At 45.4% G+C, this 23,451-nt stretch overlaps 1 protein-coding gene across 10 annotated transcripts in view; it reads right to left on the minus strand.

Moving 5' to 3' along the window:
* The window catches only part of Nin (ninein), a 102,841-nt gene that overhangs the window by 78,777 nt on the left and 613 nt on the right, over positions 1 to 23,451 (minus strand). For 7 of the 10 annotated variants that reach the window (XR_010046985.1, XR_010046984.1, XM_063247387.1 and 4 more), the window contains exons 1-3: positions 22,024 to 22,177; positions 21,553 to 21,606; positions 13,614 to 13,817 (exon numbers count right to left, since the gene is read on the minus strand). Coding sequence is in view for 8 of the 10 variants with exons in the window: in XM_063247387.1 (XP_063103457.1) it covers positions 13,614 to 13,796 (183 nt within the window). In the remaining 2 variants the exon portion in view is untranslated. Of the gene's footprint in view, positions 1 to 13,613; positions 13,818 to 21,552; positions 21,607 to 22,016; positions 22,178 to 23,451 lie in introns of those variants that run through there. The other 3 variants (XM_063247407.1, XM_063247374.1, XM_063247375.1) reach the window with 3 other exon arrangements.

The raw sequence follows: 23,451 nt of genomic DNA on the forward strand, positions 1-23,451 counted from the left end.
AGAAAGCAATACCTCATTAGTCTATCCTATTCAAACAATGGAGACAAAAACCAGATAATGTCTTATGTGTGCAGATCAAAGCAGAGCTATCCACTTTGATTTATAGATCACAAAATTGTATTTGCCTACAATTTATAATATTCTCCTCAAATAATATGTGCCTCCTCTATCATATTACTTTCATTAATTGAAATTACTTCTCCAAATTATAATTTCTTAAAACTGTGTAGAGTTTGCTTATTATTAATTTAAGGTGTGCAACTTGATGGTCTGATTTACGTATGCACTGTGACACAATCATCACCATAAGCCAATTAATATATCCACCACTTCGCATGGCTACCTTTTCTTTTTGTAAAGCACGGGCCCGTTAAGAACACTTAGGACCCACCCTGTTGGCAAATTTCAGATTAAACTGCATGGATTTTAAATAACATAATCGAAGGAGCCAGAGCAGGCATCTGTCAAGGGAGGCAGAACTACAGAGAAGGGCAGTACAGTGTGCACAATGGCGAACCAACTGCAGAGATGCAACCACGCTAATTAGGTTCCCTGGCTGACAAGTCACTCAAGTCACATGAGCCTGCAAGAGGAAAGGGTGTCTGCCCCCTGAGTTGGAGACAGGCTTACAGTGTGGGGCACCTCAGCTTCTGTTCACAACAGCAAGGCCATCGTCCCCCCAAAAACCAGTTCACAAGCATTTCCCAGGGCCTCTCCCACCTCAGGCTCGTGATAGGCATCTCCTAATTCCTACCAGTCTTTCCTCTTTTCTGAGCAGGCAGCAGCAGGGGTCAGGAGGATGCAGGAAAGATACGAAGCCAAGTGGGTCCAGGCTCTAATTCCAGCTCTGTCTCTCACTTCATCTGTGACTCAGCTAAACTGCCAAACTTATCTGAGCTTGAGTTTGCGACCTAGCAAGTGATACGTATGGTTCCTTTCACAAATATTTCCTGAGCAGCTGCTATGTGTCAGATACCATCTCAGGTCCCTGTGGCTCAGCAGAGAATGAAAATGACAAAATTCTCCTGCTGTCACAGAGCTCACGGTCTCAGGAAACATCCCAGGGAGTCAGGCAGGTGTTGTGCTAGGAGGACTGTACGCATTCTCTCCCAGACAGCAGGAGCGTTAGGGAGGTGCAGTGCAGATGGGATTCTGCGGGGAAGAGGGGACAGAAAGGGGACGTGAAAAAGGGTTAGGATGCCACAAGTACCGTGCACCGACTCCTCACGAGGATATAATCATCTCGCATCCCAAACCCGTACCAATGAATAGATGGGCTCAAAGTGCAGTCAGACTGGGCAATGCCAAGTGCTGGAGGGACTGTGGGCATCACCGACTCCTGCACCCTCATGACAGGAGGGTGAATGATAAAACAAAATGCCTAGGACATCCTAGGACTTTCTAGGTGCCTCATAAGTGGTAGTTACTTCTAATAGGTACAGAGATGCAGCCATTTTTCTACTGCATGACAGCAAAACAGGGCCATATTGCTGGACAAGGCCATTTGTGTCTCAGACAGCCAAGTGGTGGGTGGAGCTGGCGGCAGGGAGGGCCAGATGTCTGTCTCCTCCTGTGGAGAGGCCCAGAGTCAGAGTCTCAGCCTATCTGCCAGCTGCAGGAAGTCCAGCTGGGGATTTTCATGGAGGCCCTAGAAGAAGCCCCAGCCTGCACTGGCTGCAGTCCCAAGCTCAACAGGACAATTTCTCTCCGAGATTCTCATCCTTTCTACTCTGCAGGTCTTCCTTGGGCCTGCTGTAGATCTAAGTGCTGACAGAGGCAATCAGAAGTGCCCACCAGAACTGGGTACTGACAGTTCAGTTCAGCAAGTAGCAGCTGTGAAGGTCACCCAACAGTCTGCAGGCATGAATTTTATTCCCCCTGACAAATGACAAAGACACCAAGAATCTAGAATGACTTCTCATCCATTCCCAAGGCTTTAGACAAAGTCTCCTTCACATGCACACAAATGCCTGGGGCAGTGTAAGCTTTAGGTGCAGGGAAGTTGCTTATCTCAGAGCCTCAACTGTCTGGGTCTAGCGGACAAAGAGGAAACCCGTAACAGGGTGCAAAGTTGTGTCAGTGTCACAGAGCTCAGCCACAGGAAAGGCTACAGGACCAGCTCAGGAAGTCTTCATTCCTATTCGACCTGATTTACCAGAAACTTCACTAAGCCAACTGCAGATTAGAGGCAGGGGTTCTCCACAATAAGGATAAGAAATAACTACTGATGATTTGGATTGAGGAAGGACATGAACCATCTCTCTTCAAACAAAAATAACACATATTTATGCTTTAAAAAACTATGTTAAGGCTGGGGGTTTAGCTCAGCGGCATACGCGCCTGCCTGGCAAGCATGAGGTTGTGAGTTCAATCACCAGTACCAAAAAACCAAAAACAAAAACAAAAACCCAAACTATGTTAAAAAAAAATCTACATAATCTGTTGAAAAAAAGATGACATATCTGCTCCAAAACTTAACAAACTGGGGTCATCTAGGGTCAGGGCACAGATTTATATACTCCTAACTGAATCCTGAAGGGACTATTTATACTATGGAGGAAAAAGTTGACAGAGCAAGCAGATTTTAAATGAACAAGGACATTTAATTATGTTTATTGTTATTTGATAGAGTAACACTAACAAAGACTTTTTTTAAACCCTCAGTGGTCAATCTTTTTGGGGGGCAATCTGTCACTACACAGGCTAACAGTTCCAGTTATTAGACTATTTATTTCTTTATTAATGTGGGCCCTGGACAATAGTCGGATAAATTAAATATTACTGAAAATCTTTTCTTCCCCAGATAGTTTCTTGTTTGAATTTAACAACATGCAAGACAGTCAAAGCACAGACTCTACCTCAAAACAGAGGAGAGAACACAGAAGGCATGTACCTTGCTCAAGGCCATACATTTCTTGGAAGTGACAGGGTCCCCTGGAGAACCAGGCCTTTTTGACAGGGGTCTTCAAGGCCCAGCAACCCTGCCTGACCCAGACACTGCTGGCTGTTTGGACCTCAGGGAATCCATGGCCACAGGGCAAATCCCAGAGTTTCCAGGCAGCCACCAGGTGCAAGGCACATGGCAGGTGGGAAGTTGGCAGCAGGGGACACAATCAAGACCTCTGCCCTTGAGGAGATGCCAGCTGCCCTCCAGGGTTTAAACAGTAGCAGAAGGAGAGAGGACAGTGTATGAGAAACCACTAGATAGAATCTGAAAAGCGCCTCGAAAGAGACCCAAGCTGGTGAAGTCTGACACCGATCTTTATTTCCTCCTTGGAAGAGCAGGCAGACACTGGGCCCTGGGGTTTAAATAGCCGTAAATGCCACATCTTTGATCCAGGGAGATAGCGCTCTCAGGGAGGCAGGTGACTGTTATTTTCCACCAATGCTCATGAATACTGATGGGGCACAAAAGCCCCTTAGGACATAACCCAGAATCAAAATGCCATGAATGCCCTCTACTGAGAGGATTCACACAGGCTTGGACCAGGTTCAGTCACTGGAATTTGGAAGCGCCATTTTCCTCCTCTAAATGAGCTTTGTAATACTGTATGATGTTAAAATTGGGAAATCTTTACAAATATACAAGATGATTCAACCTCAAAAGGTACCAAGATTCTGGGTTGTGCATCCGCCATGGTACCTGCTCATCTGAATAATAATTGCTGACATTCATTTTACAAGCATCCCAGTATCCTGTATGCCTCAAAGGGAGGAATGGGAAAATCACACGACTGACTAAAAACACACATGACATTTACACTAAATTATAGGGAGACTAATCAAGTCTGATAGTTTTTGTCATGTGTCACCACTGCTTAATAGAATTTAGCTCATCTCTTTTTCCTCACATTTTTTTATGAATGTTTTCTTAGAAACACATTTTGCTTTTCTAGGGAAAAGAGAAGAAATTAAACACCCCACAAGAAGCAAATGCTTTTTTAAATAGCACACGAACACACAAAACCTGCTATAGGAAGTAGAAAAGGGAATCTAACACTGCATAAAATGGTGCTGTTGTGGGGACCAAAACATGATCTACAAGCGTGTGCTATAAGTAGACCCAAGGTGACAGAAATGAAGCCAGTGTCTATCAAGGCAAGCTGAGCAGATAAGACAACAGTCTAAGCAACTGGAATTAAATTTGGGAGGTTTATGTCCGTTAACAGCAAGGGAAAGCAGAGTTTAGAACATCAGCAAACATCAATGTACAGAAAAATAACCCTTACAGCATCACAGCTGTAACTGTGGCTAGCAAGGGGAGATGACAGAGATGGAGTTTGATAATGAAAGATGCAGCTACAAAAAGTTTTCTTCTCATAAAGCACTGTAGCTTAGTAGTCATTTACTGCACACGGTGTAGAGAGAGGCCAAGCCTCTTTTGAAAGTGAAGTTTCTAAAACCTAAAGCAAGAATGTAAAGCTGTACTTCCAAGACTGACCCAAGGAGCCCTGCCTACAGACGGAAATAGATATGCACCAGCAGCAACTAAGAACGCTTCTGCAAAATCCACTCTCTAGTCTAACATAACAAGCTTTTTTAGAAGCTCATTACTGAAAGTCACTGTCAAAGACCCACTTGGGGAACATGGGCATGGAGGAGTGGAGCATATAATGGGAGAAAGTGGATTAACTAGTGCTGGCAGGATGATGAACCCTTGGGACACACAATGTCACTCAACCACCACCTAATCTTTTTGTTTGTTTGGTTTTCCAGCACTATTTATTTATTTATTTATTTATTGAAAGAAAACAAACCAGTAAAAGGGTACAAGTAATACAGAATTCAAAAAAAATAGTAAGAAATCACTAGTTAACAGATTCCATATTGTCATCTTAGAAATACTTGATCAAGTTACAAAATTAAGCATACAAAGTGGACATTCAAACAGTGACAATGCAAACAGTTGAATTCAATGATCCAACAAAAACTTAGTAATATGGTCATCTATCTTACACACCTAAACACACGTGCAGTTATGCCCTTTAGAGCACTTTCTTTTCCTCTCTTTTTTACAATAACACTTACACATTTTGGGTTTTATTACTCCCACAGTTCTTATTACTTTTTTTTGGAAGAGAATAAAACCAAATGTGACAAAATAAAGCAGTCAGTCAAAACAAAGGATGGACATAGTACATGATGTAAAAACAGAATACAAGGTAATTAACCATGGTTACCATAATGCCTTTTGCTACCTTAAAAAGAATTGCCTATATCATCAGGTACAATAAAATTGAACAAAACAGTACAGAACAAAACCAATAAAACCTAAACACTGGAGACATTACTGAACTTCAAAAGAAGATAATAGTCAAACCAGAATGGGCATCATAGTGAATTGCCTTCAAAGTAAGGTGCCTATACCCTCAAAATTGATAATATCAAACAGAATAGAATAGAGTAAAATCAGTCAAAACAAGACAGTGAAAGCAATTCAGGGCTTCAAATCGAGTTAATAGAAAATATAGCCTGCTAATTTTTAAAAAATTTTTCCCTTAATTAAAAAAATAATAAAAAATAAAGAAATTTTAAAAAGAGAGATTGAGATAAAAGAGGACATAACAACATAACAATACAGGTCAGAACAGAAAATTTAAGCAACAGTGTTTCACCACAAGATAACCCAACTTAATAGTAGTTACCATAGTGTCTCTTTCCTTGAAATATTTGAGTATAACTTCGTATACTATAGCATCAAACGTATCAAGACAGTGTGAAACCATCAAGAGGATGAAAGTATTAGAAGGTATTTAGAACCAGCTAACAGAAAACGAACAATAGTTTCTATATTATCTCTTTGCCTATAAAAATATTCTTTATACTATCACATATAATAAAATCCAGTAAGATACAACATGATAAAAGCAATGCAGACAGTAGAACAACAGTTTGATGGGACTTCAAAACAAGATGATACTAAATCAGCACTAGCCATTATGTCATCTTGTTTTCTTCAAAATAGCTGTTCATATTATCACAGACAATAATATCAAACAGTCCAGAATAAAACCATTCCAATTAGTGAGTGAAAACTTTATAAGGCTTCAAAGCCATATAATGGGGAATCATGATTACCACATACTTTTATGTATTTGTATCATTTCTTACACTAGGGAAACTATTCAGAATTCATACATGTGAGTTTGATTTATTTCACTTATGAGTATGGTCTCAAGCTGTGCCCATTTATTTATAAATATCTCAATGTGATCCTTCTTTATAGCTGAGTAGTACTCCATTGTATAAAAATACCACAACTTTTTTAATCCATTCCTCAATTGATGGACACTTAGGTTGTTTCCAAGATCTGGCTATTACGAATTGTGCTGCTATAAACATGGGTGCACATATATCACTGTGGTATGATGTTTTCAGTTCTTCTGGGAATATGCCTAGCAGTGGAATAGCTGGAACAAATGGGACTTCCAATCCCAGCTTTTTGAGAAATCTCCAGACTGACCTCCACAATGGTTGCACCAGTCTATACTCCTACCAACAGTGCAGTAGAGTTCCTTTTTCCCCACAGCCTCTCCAGCATTTATTGTTGGTCACCACCTAATCTTATAGGAGGGAATATATTTCCCACGTACGCCAAAGGAGAGGAGGCTCAGAGTATTTACAATGGCGTGCCAAGCTGCTAACAGCAACGAGGGTCAGTGCGTGAATCCAGGTCTAACCTCGAAGACTGTACCCTAATAACATACTGTCTCTGTGGTGGTGATGGTAGTGATGGTGATGGAGGTGGGTGGTGATGGTGATAATGGTGGTATTTGGAGGGTAACAGAGAATGAGATTCCTGTTTGCATATTTGGAGCACAGGAAACTGAACAGATGTACCTTCGAATCCTGAGACTGGCAACTCCAGTATCCTAGTCTCGCATTGCCTCAAATTGGCTGTCTGACCTTGACCAAGCCTTTCTAGATGCCTGGTTTGTCTGTCATACAGGCTAACTGAACCCTGGTGTCTAAAACCTGTGTTTCTTTCTGCTTTTCCAGAGGGCAAGGCCTTCCCAGTAGCTCTCCTCTCTGTCCTGCTTCCCATCACACAAAATACCTCTAAGACTTGAGGATTTACAGGATGCAAAACCTAAACGTTGTTTTTACAATGAGTCTGATAAGAAAACACTAACACAGAAAAGCAGGTCTCACAGCCTCCTGGTCAGAAGATCTTTCCTATAAATGCAGAGACAGAGGGCCTTAGCAGTTCTGATGAACCCCAGTGAGACCTCTACAGGAAAGAAAGACCAATACAGGAATAAAAACAAAACAAAATGAAACAAAATAAACCTAACAATCATTACCTTTACAGGTCAAGTTAAATAATAAGATACAGCAAAAAGTTAGACGTTTGAGAGCTGTCATGAGAAATCCTCCTACCATTCCTGCAGTAAGTCTGAGAGGTCTCAGATCAATAATTTGCCACTGGACCAGGATCACAGGATAGTTATAAATAGGCAGCATTTGATGATCGAGTATAATTTTATATAGAGGACAACTTCAAATAATCAGGGCCGCAATGTACTTCTATTTCTGACGTACTCCTGAAATGATTAAATATGTGTCAGAAAAAGAAACCTTAGAAAGCTTTTAATGAATTGGAAACAAAACAAAGAAGCAGACCTATCATTTGAAATTAATCATGGTACTTATAAAGGAACATCAAGCACTTTGAAAGGTAGGAAGCTGAACTAAATTGTATGTTTGTACAGCTAGCAAATTTTAACGCTAAGAATCTCAAAGTGCCTCTGATGGCCTAAGTCCACATACCCATGGGACTCGCTGGAAGCCAGTAGTGAGTTCTGCTACCATGTGCCTTGTCATTCTAAGGAGCAGCTTAGCACCCACATTTCTATTAAAGAGCACAGGGGGCTGGTCTGTCTCCAAGCTGGTCTGTTGCATAAGGAAAGGAAATGCATATTTAAAATGACTACAACTAAAGGCATCAATAAAACCAAGGCAAATTTTCTTCTTTATGCCTTAATTTCTAAAATAAAAGAGAGGCTGGTAGAAACCTTACTTAAAAGGCACAGGTGAGGCAGGAGGTAAGGGTTATAACTTTGAATGGCTCCCAGTGTCATAATTGACATTTTAAATGCATCTGTAGCTCTTCGGTACCAGCCTGAGGGCAACTCGCAGTGCTGAGTTAGGGAAAATACTTTAATGAGCCTTTTGTTCTGTGACAAGGTCTCCTCCAGGGCTGAGACGTCATCAGAAGATTCAGGGGTAACTGCTGAACTGGAGTCTTCGGCAGAGTGGCCAAGGTCCCCTAACTAGGCTCTCCTCCCCAGTGCCGCTCCCCTGGGCCAGGATACTCAACAATAGCTGCACGTGTGGAGGCACACAAACCCTGTCCCTGCTCGTGGGTGGGTAACTAGCACAGCCATCATGGGAACAAAACCTCAAAATGGAATTGCTAAGTGACCCTGAGACTCCTCTTCTAGGTGTTTACTCAAAAGATCTGAAATTAGTTTGTTAAAGAGACATCAACCCCCACAGTCACAGCAGAATTCTTTACAACAGCCAAGTTATGGAATCAACCAGAAACATCCATCAGCCAGTGAATGGGTAAAGAAAATGTGCTATTCACACAGTGGTAGATTAGTCAGCCTTCAAAAACAAGGAATTCCTGTCATTTGTTCCTGCGTAGATGGGTGTAGAGAATACTAGGGTAAGTGAAATAAGCCAGGTATGGAAAGCAAACAGTACACATTCCCATTTAGATACTGAATCTGAAACAATCAAACTCAAGCAGAACGGAGAATGGGAATAATCAGAAGCCAGTGGTGGGAGGAGTGAGGAGGTGATGATCAGAGAATAGAAAAAATCTACTACATAGGATAGAGCTTTATTTTGTTGTTGTCTTGAGACCTGCCGCACAGCATGGAGACTATAGTTTAAAGTAGTGTATTGTACATTGCAAAACTGCTGAGAATAAATTTCAAAGATACACACAGACACATAGAACCCTAAGCTAAGCACAGAGGATACTGGGTGTCCACTGTACTCTAAAGGAAGGCCCTGGTGGAAAAGTAACCCAAGGGAGCCACCAACTACTGCCCCTTCAGAGCACAGTCCACTGCAGGCTGCTCCCAGGGAGCCAGTGCCTCTTGGGCCAATTGCAGGTAACATCCAGTCACCAGGCTCGGTGCAAGGATGCCCTTTCTGTCCTCAAACCTAGCGAAGCAGACTTTTCTGCTTTCAGAGCCCACCTGTGTGCATGGGAGCAGCCTCACCCTGGAGCCTGACACACCTGTGTGAGAAAGACAGAGCAAGAACAGAACGCACTTGCACTGAGACAGGTCTCAGATGAGTGGGTTTTCCCAAGGGCCTTGGGCACCCATGGGAGGTAGCTGGCCTTACAGGATCTTGGAAAAGGACACTGTCCAGAATGTGAAAAGAATTACGTTGAGTGAAATATACTGACCCTCTTTTCCTCCAAAAAAAGAATACACAGTCTAAGAGGCCAGCTACAAAACCCAAATCAATCAACAGTGCCTGGCACGGGACAGGTGTTGCCTCAGGATAGAGTAGGTTCAGGGAAGAGGAGACAGTCAGGTGTGGTCAGCCAGACAGCACACTGCCAGGGCTCTGGGGTGCTGGGAAATGTCCCAGTGGGAGACTTCCTGGGAAATCCATAGAAGATCCTGCTGGTATCCGGTGCACTCAGAGAACACAAAAGTAAGATTTTTCCTGCCTCTCACCCTCCCTCTCACCCACGCCAAACCCCACTCTGCAAGAGCTTGAGGCAGTCAGACAAACAGCACTGGTGTGGAAGAGTACAGCAGAGAAAGGGGCACGAAGCCAACCTGGATGCCCTTCTCTGCTGGAGATCTCCAGACCTGTGGCAGGAGAGCAGCTGAAAGATTTGCTCTCAATTCTTAAATCTCTAATGATGAAGAGTTTGTTAATCCTACAAGACCTGTAGTGTAGAAAAAACAAAGCTGTTTCCTGCTTTGCATAAAAAATAAAAATAAAAAGACATGAGAAAAAAGAACCTACAACTGGTACCAGTTGCTTGGAAGAAAACTTGGTTCGGTGGAGAGTATTATGGTTTATACCTACATTTCCTCCCCAAAACCTCATGGACTCACAGGTGGGACTTCACGGGGGTGGCTGGACGGGTCTAATGCCCTCCTTCCTCCTTGATCACTCTCTCTCTGCTCCTGGTGGCCATGCCTGAGCTTTCTCCTCCGCCATGCTGCCCTGCCTTCCCAGCTGACCATGGACTGAAGCCTCTATAAACCTTTTCTCCTTTAAGTCATGGGTGCTGGCCATTTTGTTCTAGCAATGAGAAAGTAACTAAGAGAACTAACACAGTTCCTTTTCTTAAATCTTGCTAATACAGCACTCGCTCTCTCCACTTCTCACCCACCAGAGACATGACCTAGACAGAGTAGGAGCCCCTCAGTGTCTCGAGCACCTTGTGCTGGGGCCACACCCGACTCACACGTGCATAATTGATGACAAAGACCAAGATGGCGCTCTCTGGATAATCTAAAGGAAACACGCAGCAGTACCTCCCTGTTCCTTCCGATCAGGGCTTCACAAGCTCAAGGCGTTTTAAACACCTGTTACCACTTGTGTAGTAACCACCTTGGTCAGCAGAATATGGACCCGAATTGTAAAGCAAGACTGATGAATTTGTGGAAAAATGATTGAGTAGTAAATGCACCAAGTTGGCAAATTGAATAGCTTTCTCTCTCTTTTTTTTTCTTTCCTTGTTTTCCTGAGACAGGGCTTTGTTATGCAGTTCAGGCTGGCCTTGAACTCACTTTGTAGCTCAGGTTAGCCCTAAACTCACAGCAATTCTCCTGCCTCAGCCTCCCATGTGCTGGGATGAATTGCTTTCCTGAACAACTAATAAACATTAGGCAGCCAAAAGTGGTGGGTGCTCCTGTTATCTCATCACTGAGAGACCCGGCCAAGGTAGTTTAGAGCCTCAGACTCCATCTCAAGACACAAACAAATAAAAAGAAGGCTGGGGATGTAGCTCAGTGCAAAGGCCCTGCGTTCAGCCCCCAGTACCTGAAAAAAAAATTAGACTTACTAAGATTTAAAAGATAAAATTAAACTGGGCATAGTGATGCACACCTGTTAATTCCAGTACTTGTGAGGTTGAAGCAGGAGGACTGTCCTAAGTTTGAGGCCAGCCTGGACTACATAGTAAGTTCCAGGCCAGCCTGAGCTAAACAGTAGGACCTTGTCTTCCCACTATCTCCACCAAAAATTAAAAAAAAAAAAAAGGATAAATTTAAAGCCATACCCCGGACACATGCACAGCACAGTACGGACATAGGTGTTGAATGTATTCAGATTTGCCATCCTGCTTTTTCTCCTTCTCCTATTAAACCAATGCACTAACTCTTAGAAGTCTTTCTATGCCTCCTAAAGAGAAGATGACAGGCATAAAAAACAACTTATAGGATAACTAAGGTTGATGACAACTGCATATTTCACAACGGTGAAGAGAGAGGATTTTGAGTTGTGAACACAAGAAAATGATGTATGTGTGAGGTGACAGATATGTCAGTTACCCAGATGTGATCATGTTCACTGCACACATGGATCTATATTGGAATCCCATGCTATATTCCATAAATATGTGTAATTACTGTGTGTCGTGTACAAATTACATTCATTGTCTAAAAATCTTATAATCTTATGACTTATGACCATTATTCAATGTATCACAAAGGTGACAGCAAAATCAGATTGCTCCAGGATTCTAAGGATTTTTTTTCCCTTTGTAATTTAAAATTACAGAGCATACAGAATATCTTAACAGCATATGGCTGATCTGATGTGATCATCTGAGGAGAATGATTCAGTCTCATGAAAAACTGCAAATTTAACCGTTGTGCATTAATTCATGCCAATTCTGTTCTCAAGACGAGTGCCAGGGACCTCCCACGTGAATTCCACATGCAAACATCTATTTAACTTGTATCACCGACTAAGTAAATATCACACGATAGACCACTTAGATATTCATTATGCAGGAAAATAGCAAATGTAAAAGGCTGGTGGTGTCAGGTCACTCACAAATCAATCGATAACTGTTTCCCAGTTTCAGTATCCCGAGGGAAGGTGAAGAGGAGCAACATCTGGGAAGCAACCATAATTAGCTGCCAAGGCACAGCTGGTTTTTAGCAGAGGTCTCCTTACTGATGTCGACTGCCCGCTCAAGGAAACTGTCAGTCATAGTACATCTTCGCAGGCTTCCATGAGCATTAAAACACACCTGCCCTCCACTGTCCTTCCTCATACAGAGTCTGAGACGCCCAAGGATCAGCTGGGTAGACCCACTCTGGCGCCCCAATGTGTCTAAATTGGGCAGAATTTGAAATCATCTCAGGGCACTACAGAACGAGGACCAAATGACTCAGTTTTCAATGTTCCTATTTTTGCTGCTTTCAAGGCAAGACTTTAGCATTTTCTAGGGACTACATGGCAGCTAGTCATCCCCCTCTGAAATGGCCAGGAATGGCCGAGTTTCTGCAAGAACTCACATTTCTTTTAAGCTTGAGCTCTCTTTGACACCACATTCATGGCACCAAGCCCCTGAGAATATTATCTTTTGTATATTAATTACAGGGCTAGCGCTACTTCTGTCTCCTGGGCGACAACGAACCAATCCACGGTAATGTATCTCATGTCACTGACTCATAAGCCAAGAGGCTGAAAACAAAAGGAAGAAAAGGAAGTTCGGCCATCAGACACAAGCTAAGCTTCACGACTTCCTCAATTTACACTGCATGACATAAACCACTGTTTGCAAAGCGCTGCCAACATTAGCAACAGAGCTCAGAAAGTACTGCTTTTTTTTTTATTTTCTGGTCCATATCAAAAACCAAGAGCAAAAGACTACTTAAAGGCATCTAACTGATGCCATGAATTGCTGTTAGGGGAACAGAAGGCAATCTCGAGTTGTGACAGATCAGATGCCCTCCCTATTATCAGCAAAGCGGGGGAAAAGACCCCAGTTCACCCCCGGAACCTTTCTGTGCCTTAACTGCTGGGAAGTCACGGCTGTGTGTTGTCAAATGCGCACACCGTCATTGGCGCACACACCTGTCCCTGCTGGAAGTGAGGCGTGCTGGGTTTTAAATGAAGCCAGGCTGTAGTTACTAAACTCTCCTGTCTATTTCCTGGAGGGAAGGCTTAATTAATACTTTGCCCAGAAACAATCCACACAAGGAATAGTTTTATTAAGAATGAAAACTGTAACAGAAATCCCCTCTCCCTGGGAGAGGCAGTTTTCTTACTATACTTTCCTTCCTCTTTTCCACTGAAATCTTGCCTCCTCCTTTCTTTCCTGGGGTGCAGGTGGTGCTAAGGAACTGATGCATAAGAATTGGTGGGGAAATGTCCCCTCAACTACCCAGGATGCTCAGTGCCACCACTCAACTCCAGGTCACAAACGAAGGCAGGCCCTTATCACCTGAGCAACTATGCTGTTATGTCATACCCATTACATGTTTCTTTCGTCCCTGGTTAACGGTCAGGTTGCAGGAAACAAGTTGCAACACACTTGGCTTACACCACTCTTCCCACCTCAACAGAAACCACACCCACTTCCCCCCTGGATTCTGCTGTCCCTCAAACCTTACCCTGCCCAGGAGATTGTCCTGAAGCAGCGTCTGCTGCAGCACCGGGGCCACTTCCTCCAAGCTCAGCATGTGGCAAAGGTCGGTGAGCTCCTCCTGTCCCAAGGACCCGGTGCCTGTGGTGTCAAAACTGTCAAACAGCTCCTTGAGTCGGGCCTCATGCTGGTCCTGCTCCAGCTCATCCATCCCATAGCCCACAGCGCTCACCTGTGCAGGACAGAGACAAGGGCAGGTTGGGGCAGGTCAGTTTTGGCACACTTACCGGGCCAGCCAACACCCCTCTGAATGTACAGCATTCTATTTCTAGGACACCCCACAGGGCTCTCTAGTAGTTCTCAGCCATGGTCACACAGTCACACCAGGGGCAGATCATTACCAGAACAAGGGGGTCACACAGGCGGAATATTCCCTCTTCTGCCCAGATAGGGGGCTAATCTGCAAATCCAAGCCCAAGAGCTGCTCTCTCTCTGTCAGCTCATCTGGCCAGCCCTTTAAAAAGGTGACAGGCCATTTCTGACAGTGAGGTCAATGAGCAGACTGGTAGCTCCAACTGACTCCACAGCCAGGGCCTTCTCGAAAGTCAGCAAGCTCCTGACGCCAGCCCAGATGCTGCCATCGGGCAACCTGGCCTCCCAGATTAGCTTTCTTTCGTCCAGCCTCAATGCCCCTGGGATAGATACATAGGAGGGCTGCAGAGAGAGCCACTAGCTGAACACGTCTGCTACAAAACCACCTCCCTGTTTACATGAGACCAGATGCCTTTTATACAAGCCCTTCCAAAAGCAACTCAATTAACTTCATTGGTGCAATTACAGGAGGTGTGACAGAAGAGTATTCCCCGAAGCTCCATGGAGTCCCAAGGAGCTTGTGCTAAGGCTTAGTTGCCTAGGAAGGGGAAAACACCACCCCAGTCTTTCTAACAGGAAGTCTGAAGGAGCCATGGGCTGCCTTGTACAAAGATGTGTATGACCTGCACCAACTTGGGGTGCCTCCCCCATCTCAATTGCCTCACCCTGTACCCCTGGGCTGCCCCTCTGTTGTCTCTCTGACCCATCCCAAGGCTGTCCATAATTTCACCACTCTCCTTAGGATGGGTTAAAAACCTGGAGTCATCAATAACTCTGAGTCATGTTTTTACTAAAAATACCTATTGTAAAATTCCAGGAACTTGACACTTTAAAATATTTTTTTCCTTGCACGATAACTGATTTTTCATGTGGCAGAGCTTCCAATGCAGGCTTGAAATCTGCACATCTGGAAGAAACCAGGCCATGATGTAATGGATGCTAAGCACAATACGTTCCCTTGAGACGGTGACCTCAGCCTTCAGCAACAAGGCTCTCAGCCAGCCCTGGTCTACACAAAGCAGCACCTTTAATGAAGGGCAGGAGGAGCAGCTGTGAGGTAGTGTGTGTGCTTAGCCTGGGTTCAACTCCCAACCCTGCCATGACAGCAAAAGCAGCACTTTTTCCTAAACCAACCCCTGGCTCAGAAACTCCCTGAGTCAGGTGGTGTTCCAGAGTGCAGATCATTACTACGTGGGCAACAGGTAAGTTAAGATGTTGAACACAGCCAGAGCTGAAGGCAAAAGTGCTTTCAGTGATCTATCAGTAGTACTGCTCTAGGCCAGTGGTGGCAAGCTAGGGCACTCGTACCCACTGAAAACTTTAAAAGGTTCACCATCACTGCTCTAGACTGCTTGCTTTCTTTTCAAATCAACTGCTCACAACATGACAAGCAAAATAGAGCCAAGGCCTTAGCAAAACTAGGTAGATTCAGAAGATGAGTTTGACCAGTTCTGCCACAAGCTCATTGTTTACACAGGCCATTTATTAAAGCCACATGGCACAGTTAGGGCCCGCTCTGGGTCTTGGGAGGTCTCTTCTCCTATTAGCAGTTTTTCTATTGCTAAGGTGCTGTTGGCACTGGCTGCCTTCCCAGGGTTGGTCTGCTGGTTTAACTAATCACTATGTAAATGTTTTCCAAATATGTTCAGAGTGCTATATAAACATCAAAGCAGCAGAAAAGAAATACAAAGCGCAAAGCCACAAGAGGTAGCAGTTCAGACAAGGCCAAGGCTTGGCTAATGAGATTCACCTAGGGTCTGCCAGCTAATTGTCAACTTAGTTCTGCTGAAAATCTGAGATGCTCTGGGATTTTCTGTGTTGCCACAGCTCTCAGGCTCACTCGGAGTTTTTGGGTCCCCTGGGCCATCATCTGATCAACTTAAGCAAAACCAAAGTATTGTACCTTTGATTTTTCATATTTAAAAGCAAAAAAAAAAAAAAACAGTCATAACACTTCCTTTTTACAAAATTATTTTTAAGGGGTAACAACTTGTCCATTTAATGAAAGAGCAACAGAATTCATAACTGTACCGAAGAAGTTCTGATCTTATTTGCTGCTTTGAATTTGATAAGCTATCATGCCCTGCTTTGAGGAGGAACCGGATTTCATGAAAACAAACTTCTTTCACTTAATCCCATGTTTCCTTTCTTATCTCTCTCCTTTATCTTCTCCTTCCCAAGACACTAGCTTAAGAAAATATTCCTTTGACTGAAGGGTGGTGGGGGAAGTCCCACCCCCAGGACAAATGCTGCTGCAGAAACCTCCAGAAGATGTCACCCATGGTGACAAGTTGTCACTGCTCATCTGGCAGCCAGAGCATTTTGTGGGTTGATAATGTTCTCCAAATGTTCATCAGTAATTTCATGTGCAAGAATTTTTTCTCTGCACTTCATAGAAACTTCTCAAAGGGTAAGGTCCACACCCTCTATTTCTTATATGTCATCTACAAAATGAATAGCACACCAGGGACTCAATAAAACCAAGGACTGGCTTGCTATAAGGCTATTCTTTGAGAGGAAACTTACCCTAAATGGGCTGTATAGAAATGAGCAAACAAAAATGTTTCAAAATACCCATTTTTTTCCACAAGCACACATTCATTTCCCCTTTTCTGCTCTTTTGCAGGGCATTTTCAGTCTTAGACATGACCAAGCTGAAGAGGGGGCCACCACTGACTACCAAACCGTACTACACAGAACCACTTGGAAGCTTAATTCAACAGGTTATTAATGAAGCTAATGCACTCACAAACTACGGCTGCATTTTTGGTTGTTGTTGTTCCTATGGGATGAAACTTTGGAGGAGAATCTGCTAAAACACTTCGTCAAGTTCTTTATGAGAATAACATGCTGTACCCATCTGGAAAGACTGTTCTGAGGGTTAAGGATGGCAGGTGTATGAGTGATCAATCCCAGAGAAAGTGGACACAACAGGAGAATTGAGAAACCACCAAGGAAAATGCCTGAGGCTGATGAAGGAGGCATACACTTGGGAGAACAACTCAAGTTAACCAGCCATAAACCTACCTCCCATGGAGCAGAGCAGGAGATGTGAGCTGCACAGAACAGAGCTTGGACAGTGAGAGTACAATGTATATAATCATCATTCTATTACTACATGAGGAGGGTGGCAGGTGAGGTTCAGCACTTCCTTGATCTTTCAGGGCAGATTACTGCTATCTGTTAGTGCCAAAACCAGAAAGACTGAAATGTAGCTAGGAATGCAAAAGAAACTATTACCATCTATTTACTTCTGAGCGTTTGCTAGGAGTCTGGCTTATGTATATTAATCTTCACAATTCTTTGAAGTAGCAACATATCTACCCACTTAAGAGGCAGAAACTGGAGTTTGGGAAATTTAGGCAACTTGTCCAAGGATATAGAACTAATATAAGCTCAAGCTAAGCCTTGAGCTCTAGTGTGACTTTAAAGCACACCGTCTCTCAGTGTACACAGAACACAGGAAGGAGACCCCTGGAATAATGCCCCTGGCAACATCACCATCTTGGTGTGTCAGCCAGCTAAACAGTACTGAGTACCAAGTCACCCTGGACCACTTCCTGGTCACTCACTTTTCTAGCCTAGAATGGGGAAAGGTGGGGTCATCTCTCCCTGCATCCTCAAGCCCATTTAATGATTACAGTATACAAAGCTCTAGGGAAACAGACAGAATAAGCACTCTTTTTCTAAAGCAGCTTTGGGATTTGGGACCAGAAAGTCATAAATTGTTATATAAAATGACCATGAAGAACCCCTTATCTTCAACAATGGGTTTGGCCAGGAACTGGTAACTATTTACATTGCTTCCCCCTAAGAAATATGTAACTGTATCTGACATGTGTAATCTAATGTCCTGCTGAGTTGACACCTAACTAGCACCCTCAGGGGGCTAGAATCTTACTTGGAGATTTTAAAAGTTTGCTTCTGGGCAATAAATTTCCCTTCCAGTTGCAAAGAACAATTCCAGTTTTATGAAGACTGCCATAAACCTGGGCCTTTCCTCACCAACAACCTTCTCAATCACATGGTCAGAAGCTTTTATGACCCTATTGGATAAAGGGGCCAGCGTGGGCAGTATTTTGGCATTCTAACTGGGGCGAGTTAAATAAGAGGCAGATGCACAGAGCTATTAATCAAAACATTTACCACCCAGCAGCCACCCAGAATGACAATTTTTGGAGTACCTTCCTTCCAAAAACCTCAGCACAAGGCTGCCAAAACGCTGCGCTCTGACAGGGTGTCCATTATGGATCTATGTGGTTATGTGCCCCTCGGGAATCCCAGATGATGGTGTCACAGAGCCATCGAGGACTGCAAAGGAACTGGGTGGAGGTACGGCTGGAATAATGCAGTTCCCAGCAGAAGGCCAGCAGGAAGGGCATATGTGAACCTAAGAACCTGCTAGCATCCCGAGTATAGAGAGCATGTAAGAACGGCACCCCAGCCAATGAGCTGGGATAGAGGAAGTGAAAGGGGACAAAGTCTGGCAAATGAAAAGCAAATAATAAATAAGCACAATGCCAGAGCCCCTGGCCCAGCCTTTTATTTCCCCTCCAGATGGTCCAGCAGCTGAACAGCTCTGCGGAATGTCTGAACGCCTCTTGGTTCAGCCTCTTGGCTTTCCAGGATCATAATAGACACTCCGAACCAGTGCTCAGACATAGCTCTTGGGGGTCCACAGACCAGGCAGTGACCACTAAGTGACTAATTTACTTCGGGAGAGAAGTGATGAACACAGACAAATGCTCTTGGTGAGGCTTTTCATTAACGCCTTAATTTTCCCTCTGGCAAGTTGGAGGCTAATGCTCCCCCTGAGTACAATGTTTCTTTTTCTTCTATCTCTTTTGCAGAGTTTTTAATCTGCAGCAAAGATTTCCAAGTTTACCACCTTGCATTAATTTCAGTAGAATGGGAAATAGGAATGAGAGTAAGTTTAGCAAAAACTCAACAGAAAAAGCAACTGCCCCCATCTGCATGTTTGCATAGGACACTTCTGCCAAAAGCCACTGCTCACTCTCATGCTGATGACTGTCTGCTGTGTCTCTGCTCAAACAGCACCTTATTTTTGCTGGATCCCAAGAGAAATGCAGTATCACCATGGATTTAAAATTGTGGTATAAAAATATTACACAAAAGCTTAAATGTCACTGCACAGGGGAAAATATAGTAACATTTATGTAAATCTGAAAGAAAATAACCTTTGCTAACTCTACTAGAAACTTTGAACTCAAAGTATTCCACTAGCATTTACTTTAAAATACAAATGACCATTAATAGTTTGACTATCCTAAAGGTTGTATCCAACCCAGGCTTTTGTCAAACCAACAGCAGGTGGACTACCCAATCAAGTAGTTAATGCAGAGTAGCTGGAAGAAAAAAAACTAGCTTAGCATAATGTGGATTCAATAACCTATAATCAACTCCTAAGTAAAATTAGAGGAGCAGAAAACAAAGCTGTGTTTTTTTTTTCTAAAAGAGAAAGCTTATAACAATTCACTTTTTGAGCCATATTTATTCAAATCAATATAGGCTGGCTGAAGCTACAAGTACAGTTCCCTGGGGTATAAGAGCTTCTACTCTCACACCTGTAAACACCATTCTCTCAATTTTGTGTTTTAAATTAGGTACAGATGCTTTGTCATCTTTCCCAAGCTGTCTCATTGCTGGCACAAACTGCACTAAGCATACTAATTTCCAACAAAGTTGTTCATCTTCATAAAATACTATTATCTTCTAAAAATTTCATCCTATGAGTAAATGAGAAAAATATCTTTTTGCAAGATTCAGGAACTCTTCCCCACAAGTCCCTACCCAAGAGATGCAACAGCCAGAATTCAAACCGAATTACTTATTGGCTTACAAAAGAATAGACATCTATACAAAAGAAGCCTTCTGAAAAGGCTCTGAGCTTTCCTTAAACTTGCAAACCCTTTATCAATGTAAAGCCGATTAAATGTATTTTCATTATCAACGTAAAATGGAAGCATCAAGACTGGCAAAATGCTGGTTTAGAAAGTCATTTGCAGTGACATTTAAAACAATTTATTTGAACATCATTTGACTCATGATAAGAACACTGCCTATTAAATTAAGATTGGCTGTTCAGAATTCATTGGAGCCCTAGTCTCCCCAAGTGAGTTGACATCTTTTGATGTTAAGGGGCATTACATATCTAAAATGAAAACAGGAATAAGAAAAAAGAAACCCAGACCATTCTGAGCAAGTGCCTATTAAAATGACTGATCCTTGACATTTTCATGCCAAGACCTTGCTTATGATGGCTTCCTCTTCTAGCCTCAGTGAAGCCCTTTCCTGGGCTGCTTAGGTCTCTAACCCATTTGCTTTGTGTACAAAGTAGCTCAGAATACTTGCTTCCAAAGAAACCCCACAGAACAGGTGAAGAGAAACAAAGCCCCTCAGAAGTTCACAATCACCTTCTGAAGAACAGGACAGCGGAAGAGACCACATGAACTCATTTTTCAACCACCCTGAAATGTCATTCTTACGCACTCTGGGAATTTCACAGCTACCTTCAGCTCCACTGCAAGATTATCCAATATTCCAGCTCAGTCACCAATATATGCTCACTACTAGAGAAGCCTCAAGATAAAGCTATGCCGATTGAAAAAAATACAGTTCTTTGCAGACCGTCGAGCCCGGGGAAGCATTTAGACAGGCACATTTACGTTAATATTATCTAAAGAAGCCCAGCAGAAAGATCTTCCCGTCCCAGGAGTCCAGTTCCTGAGCCATGCTGGACTTCATCAGAATTCTTACCTTCAAAAGCTACCCTCTCATTCCCCTAAGGCAACTAGGCAATTTGATTTGATTTAATGAACTCAGGAGTTTAGTCAGACGGCAATCCTGTCTCAATAATTCCTCTACATTAGGAGGGAGATCTATCCCAGTTAACTAGAGAGAGCTGAGGATGTCACCATCACTACACTGTTTAGGAAAGCGAAGTGGCAACATTTCCAGCACCCATTCGATTTGCCCTTAAATCTAGTTTGTCAGGGCTGTGTCCAGGACAACTGTCCATCTCCCTCTCACCAATTTTACCCAGGAGCTTTAAGCCGTGATTGTTCCCTCACCGGTTCAGTGCTTGTGTGTGGGGCGGTTTGGTAACAAGCTTAGACCTGGATCCCCGCATACACCTCCCCTAAGGTCCTACTTCATCGCCCACTTTCCACCAGCTCCTCCGGTTACCACAGCCTTAGCGCAATGACCCCGAGTGTCCCCCTTCTCGCATCGGGAAAGCCTGTGCACCTGCCTGGACCCCACACACCTTCCACCATCTCCACTTTAAAGGCTTCCAACAGCTCTGCGCTCACAGCCGAGGTTGTCCCCTCGGGGCGCCCACGCAGGTCTCTCTTCAGCCCCCGTCACGGGGCACTGACCCATGGGATGGGCACCCTTCTGCCCGATCTGGGGCTCAGGTCCGTTCCAGGACCAACGCACGGCAGCATCTTTCAGCTCCACGCCACCCGCCGGGGCCAGAGCGCGGTCACCAGGGACGGACCTGACCCACCGGGCTCCCGACAGCCGCCGGTGTCCCCGGGCGGCAGCGCGCCCCCGCTCCCCGACCCGCCGCCTACCTTCGGTCGGCCTCTCCGCAGCGCCCGCACAGCCGGCCGCCTGCCTCCCGCGCTCTGCAAAGCAAGCAGGGCGCTTTGTTAGGGCTCGGGGCGCGCGACGACCCTCGGCAGCCGGCGCCGCGGTTCCGGGCGGGCGTCCTTCAAAAGGACGCGCTCGGGGACCCGCGCGCGCGTCATTTCCATTTGTAAGGGGCCGCGCGTACAAAAGCGCGGCGGGCGCGGGCCGCATCCTCCTGCTCCTCTCCTCCTCCTCCTCCTCCTCCTCCCCCTTCTCCGGCTCCGCGCCCCGCCGCCCCTCCTCCCCGCGCGTCCCCGAGCCACCGGCCCGGCCACCCCTTCCTCCGGCGCCGGCCCGAGACCCGGGGGCAGCCCTGGAGGGCGCTGGGGCCCCGCGACGGCGCCCGGGCAGCGCGAGGCCTCTGCGCGCCCCCAGCCGCGGTCCCCGCGCCGCGGCCCCCGCTCACCGCCTACCGGGGCTCAGGCGCCCGGCGCCGCCGCGGGAACCATGGCGCGGTGCTTCGAGCTCGGCGGGCGGCAGCAGGCGGCCGCGCCCTGAGCTCAGCTCCCCGCTCAGCCGCCGCCACCCCGAGCTCCGGACGCCAGGAGGAAGCGCAGGGCCGCGCGGAGGAGGAGCCAGGCGACGCCGGCCGGGGGAGGAGCGGGTGGCGCCGCCCGGGAGCCCGGCCCCGGAGATCTAGCTCGCGGACGCCGGCGGGGAGCGCGCGGAGGGACCTCTGCCCGCCGGTCACCCTGACTTCTGGACGCGACCCGGGCCCCGGGTTGCTGCCTCCTGCGGGACCCTAGTGCGAGGACTCAGATCCCCGTTTGCAAAACCTCGGGCAGCCCTAGAGTTCCCAGCCCCAGGGAGCCCCTGGCCGTAGTAGGGAGAAGCATCCAGGGGGCGTCAGAGTCTGCCGGAGACCCTGAACCTCCTCCTGCACGTCGGTGGCACCGCACGTGCCGCCGCGTCCTCGCAGGTCGCCGCCCCCATGAGCCAGGTGAGGGCGCCTCGGACCCTCGGCGACACTGCACTGGTCCGGACCAAACCTCTTGGAGTCTGTTCCCAGGTCGGCGGGTCCCGGGCATTCGCCGCATCCTCCCACCCTCCTCTCGCAAAACCCTTTTCAACCCCTCTCCGTCCCGCACTTCTACCTCAGTGCGGCCAGAACGGATCCCAAGTCCACCCAGGGGTGACGGCCCGAGCCAACACGCAGGGTCCACTGCGAGCTACACGCTTAAACGACTTGATACCACCCACAAGTCTGGTTATTTCCGCGAAGAAAGCTGAAGAAAGCTCCCGCTGTTAAGCAGAACACAAGCTAAGACGGGCGGCAGCCGGCAGTCACTGGGAATCCAGTGTGCTGGAAACGCCGCTGCAGAACTGATCTTCGCAGAGAGACCTCACCGCAGCTACCCAGAGGAGGCAGCCGTTAGAGCACCGTGCAAAGAGGAAACCAGATCTCCCTGGATCCAGAGACCTCGCTAGAGAACACATGGAAAGCACTGGGCAGAGCTGGGCTTCCGAAGCGAATCAGATAGGTGGCAAAACTGCACAGAACTAAACACATACGCACACACACGCACACGAGCGCTTGAAACACGGACAAAATGTGAATAAGGCCCTTTGTATTAAGCTCACTTCCTGATTGTGCTATCTTGCTACAGTTAGGCAAGGCCAAATGTTACCATTGGGGAGAAAAGTGGGTGATCCCATTAGGGGATCGCTGTTATTTCTTACAATTTATGCAAACCTACATTCATCCCCAAATAGGTTTTTTTTTTTTTAATGAAAGCAGATCGCTTATTTTAAAATCCAAACTCTTCATTTGGCACAGTGCACACGATAAATAAGAAGAAGCACGTCATGCTTCTCTTTCTCTTTTTAATGCTTTCAGGTAA

This window comes from Cavia porcellus, unplaced genomic scaffold (assembly GCF_034190915.1).
Source record: "Cavia porcellus strain 051 isolate PalLab524CR breed Dunkin Hartley unplaced genomic scaffold, mCavPor4.1 scaffold_1, whole genome shotgun sequence".
NCBI lineage: Eukaryota > Metazoa > Chordata > Mammalia > Rodentia > Caviidae > Cavia > Cavia porcellus.